General features: G+C 53.9%; 1 protein-coding gene across 1 annotated transcript; it reads left to right on the top strand.

The window, feature by feature from the left end:
- Window positions 1–1,456: 1,456 nt before the first annotated feature.
- LOC124660083 (glucan endo-1,3-beta-glucosidase, acidic isoform-like) lies at window positions 1,457–2,683 on the top strand. Its single transcript, XM_047197875.1, has 2 exons — window positions 1,457–1,613; window positions 1,707–2,683. The coding sequence occupies exons 1-2, from the start codon at window positions 1,532–1,534 to the stop codon at window positions 2,633–2,635; spliced, it is 1,011 nt and encodes a 336-aa protein (XP_047053831.1). The 5' UTR covers window positions 1,457–1,531; the 3' UTR covers window positions 2,636–2,683.
- Window positions 2,684–3,626: the final 943 nt, after the last annotated feature.

Genomic DNA, 3,626 nt, shown 5'->3' with positions numbered 1-3,626 from the left:
GACCGAGTACAGTCGAGCAGACCAGCGAGTACAGTGGCGCAGATGAGCGAGTACAATCGCGCACACGGCCGAGTACAGTCGAGCAGACAAGCGAGTACGGTGGCGCACACGAGCGAGTACAGTCGCGCAGACGAGCGAGTACGGTCGCGCACACGAGCAAGTACAATCGAGAAGACAAGTGAGTATAGTGGCGCACACGAGCGAGTACAGTCGCGCAGACGAGCGAGTACGGTCGCGCACACGAGCAAGTACAATCGAGCAGACAAGTGAGTATAGTGGCGCACACGAACGAGTACAGTCATGCACACGAGCGAGTACATGTACAGAAGTACAGTGACGCACACGAGCAACTACAGATATAAAAGTACAGTCGTGAACACGAGGAAGTAATGGTACAGAAGCATAGCGCACATATGTACAGTTACTGAGTAAAGGGAAAAACTGCATCAAATACACTAAAAACAGAAATACTTATCAGTTAAAGTACTAGTACAGTTAGGTACACACCACGATTACAACCATAATAGTATTGAAAGTATGAAAAAAAATGCTAAAACCTATTAACATGATATTTAGTTTTGAAGAGGATCTCAAAAGTGAAAACGGTTCGTAATTTGGATTTACGATTCTCAAAATATTTCATTTAAAAAAATGAATGTAAAAAATAAAGGAAAAAGCTGATACAACGCAACCACCCTCTGCCTTCTCTCTTCTCTCTCATCTCCACATTGATTTCCCTTGCGACACTGGCAAGAAGGGAAAGCACTTCGCGAAGGTTGATCTTTTTTTAACGATTTCAAACAGTTGCGCTTTGTTTTGGTGTGTTTCGCAAGTTGACGCGTACCCTAAAAGGCCAGACATGCGGCCCATGTAAAACAGGCATTCGGGCTGGGCGCTGGATCATCGATCTCGTGGGCCTGAATATGCTTACCCAACATACCTATGTCTCTGTTATCCGGCCTGTTTGGCACCGAGCTTATGCGCTGCCGCGACTTGTCTCCCCGAATTCGAACTTGGAAGAACCGTTCTCCGTTCAATGCCGTTATTATCAACGTAGCCGTAAAACAAACGGGCAAATTTATTAGGTCAGGTCGGACTCATACGCTGGAAATTCTACTAGCCGGGACGAGGAAGTGCAGCTGTTTCCCTCCAAGTGTTGTGTACATACATACAGGCGTGCGCCGCGACTGGTGGACGACCTCGCCGGAGCGCGGGTACGTCCGATGTTTCCGGCCGAACCGGACGGCGACCTTCGTATGGTTCCAGGATTTCCCCCAGCAAAATGGCCGTAGTGAGATGGGTCAAGCACGGCTGCATGCTGGCGACATCTGCGCGTGGAAACTGGGATACCATTACCATCGGCGTGGAACTTGGGAACGTGTGCCGTGTCGAACAGGTAGCGTCCGTGTATATATAGGGGGCGAATGCTTTGTGCAATCCATGCAGAAGTCACACGTACTCACCTCGCAGAAATACACAGAGAGCTAGCTAGCTAGACAATCTCTCTTTTGTTGCAGGAAGATCAGTGGAGATGGCGGGGCATCGTGCAGCTGCTGCCTACATGCTTGCAGTGGCGGCGTTCTTCCTTGGCGTGTTTGCAACCATTCCGGCAGGTAATCCAGATTCATCTCAACTCTGACTTTGGAATTAGGATAGTGTCCCACTGGCCACTGCTCAGTGCTCACGGATCGACCCATCATCCACAGCGGTCCAGTCCATCGGCGTGTGCTACGGCGTGAACGGCGACGGGCTGCCGTCGGCGAGCGACGTCGTGCAGCTCTACAAGTCCAACGGCATCACTGGCATGCGTATCTACTCCCCGGACGGCGACACCCTCCAGGCCCTAAGCGGCAGCAACATCGACCTCATCCTCGACGTCGGCAACGACCAGCTCGCCAACCTCGCCGCCAGCGCCTCCAACGCGGACTCCTGGGTCCAGGCCAACGTGCAGCCCTACAAGGACGTCAAAATCAAGTACATCGCCGTCGGCAATGAGGTTCCCGACCAAGGCGGCAGCACGCAGGACATCCTCCCGGCGATGCAGAACGTGCACGACGCCCTAGCCAGGGCCGGCCTCAACGGCATCAAGGTGTCCACGGCGGTGAATTCGGGCGTCAGAACCGGGTACCCGCCGTCCCACGGCACCTTCTCCGCCACCCACATGCCGCCCATCGCGCAGTACCTCGCCAGCACCGGCGCCCCGCTGCTCGCCAACGTCTACCCCTATTTTACCTACACGGGCACGCCTGGGATCGACCTCAACTACGCCCTCTTCACCTCGCCGGGCACGGTGGTGCAGGACGACAACGGGCTCGAGTACCAGAACCTGTTCGACGCGCTCGTCGACACGTTCTACGCGGCGCTCGACAGCGCCGGGGCTGGAAGCGTCGGTATCGTGGTGTCGGAGAGCGGGTGGCCCTCGGCCGGCGACACGGCGGCCACCACGGACAACGCGCAGACGTACAACCAGAAGCTGATCAACCACGTCGGGCAGGGAACGCCCAAGAGACCTGGGGCGATCGAGACGTACATATTCGCCATGTTCAACGAGAACAGGAAGAATGGGGCTGAGACGGAGAAGCACTTTGGGCTGTTCAACCCGGACCAATCGCCGGCGTACCCCATCAGCTTCTAGGAAAGATCGATACGTACATACGTGGCAAGATATTTTTGCCTATTTAGTTTATTTGAATAAGGTGCTTGTAAAATGCCAATGCTTGCTTCCACGTACGGCAGGCGCACAAATTAATTATCCACTACGGGAGACGAAATAATACGGCGCACATTTGAAATATGTGGTGTCTTTTACCGAAGGAAGGACCTTGGACCTTATCCACACATGCTACATTGCTGGAGCGAATTTCTGAAACCACCCGTTCCTCGCCAGCGGCGATTCGCTGGTTCCCTCTCCTGACGGTGGCCGCTCCGTGGGAGGGTGGGGCCGGAATCCCTGGATCTCGTCGTGTATGTAGTGTAGGCTCGAGTAGGCTTCCAGCTGATAGCGTTGAGGAGTTGGTGGCGAGGTCGGAGTGGTTTTTCCTCTTCGCTGGTGGGCCGCTATGGATCGGCCACATTGTTCATGCTCGTAACTCCTCTCGGAGCTGATATGTGTGCCCTTCCGCGTTTGTATAAGTGTAAGGTGATGGTGTTGCAGATCAAGGCGATGTAGACGGCTGTGCAGGTGGAGGCTCTTCGGAGCTGAGGTTCATTGACTTCCCATCCGCAAAGGGGCTCCTTTCTATCCAAGGTTTGTGTGGAGGCGTAACAGCGGCACGTCATGTTCGTCATCGGCGACATCAAGTTCCCGAAGGGCTAACTTGTCTTTTTTCCCTTGTTTTGGATCTTCCTGTAAAAACTTCGCTCTAAATATTGTCTGATCTTGTGAATCAAATGATGAATGCACGACTATTTTGTGTGATCATTACAGGAAAGCAACTGGTTACAAAAAAAAAATGCTCGGTGAAGACGGGTGTGGATTTTGCCAGGACCTTATGTTGCCTGCCAAAACCCACCGGCGAGCAGCGACGGGCAACACGGAGAGCCGGGAGGCTCCCAGGACTGCTGGTGGGCCCTGGTCCCTCGGGCGACGGCCCGCAATGCTCCGGCACACGTCCTGGTGATTGCAA

This window comes from Lolium rigidum, chromosome 6 (assembly GCF_022539505.1).
Source record: "Lolium rigidum isolate FL_2022 chromosome 6, APGP_CSIRO_Lrig_0.1, whole genome shotgun sequence".
NCBI lineage: Eukaryota > Viridiplantae > Streptophyta > Magnoliopsida > Poales > Poaceae > Lolium > Lolium rigidum.
The sequence above is the reverse complement of the archived record's forward strand: the minus strand, read 5'-3'. Positions and strand labels throughout refer to the sequence as shown.

Excerpts from the sequence above, each read along its gene's own strand:
- LOC124660083 (XM_047197875.1), top strand. The coding sequence starts at position 1,532 with ATGGCGGGGCATCGTGCAGCTGCTGCCTACATGCTTGCAGTGGCGGCG. Across the intron at positions 1,614-1,706 it reads GTTTGCAACCATTCCGGCAG|CGGTCCAGTCCATCGGCGTG; the intron begins GTAATCCAGATT and ends CATCATCCACAG.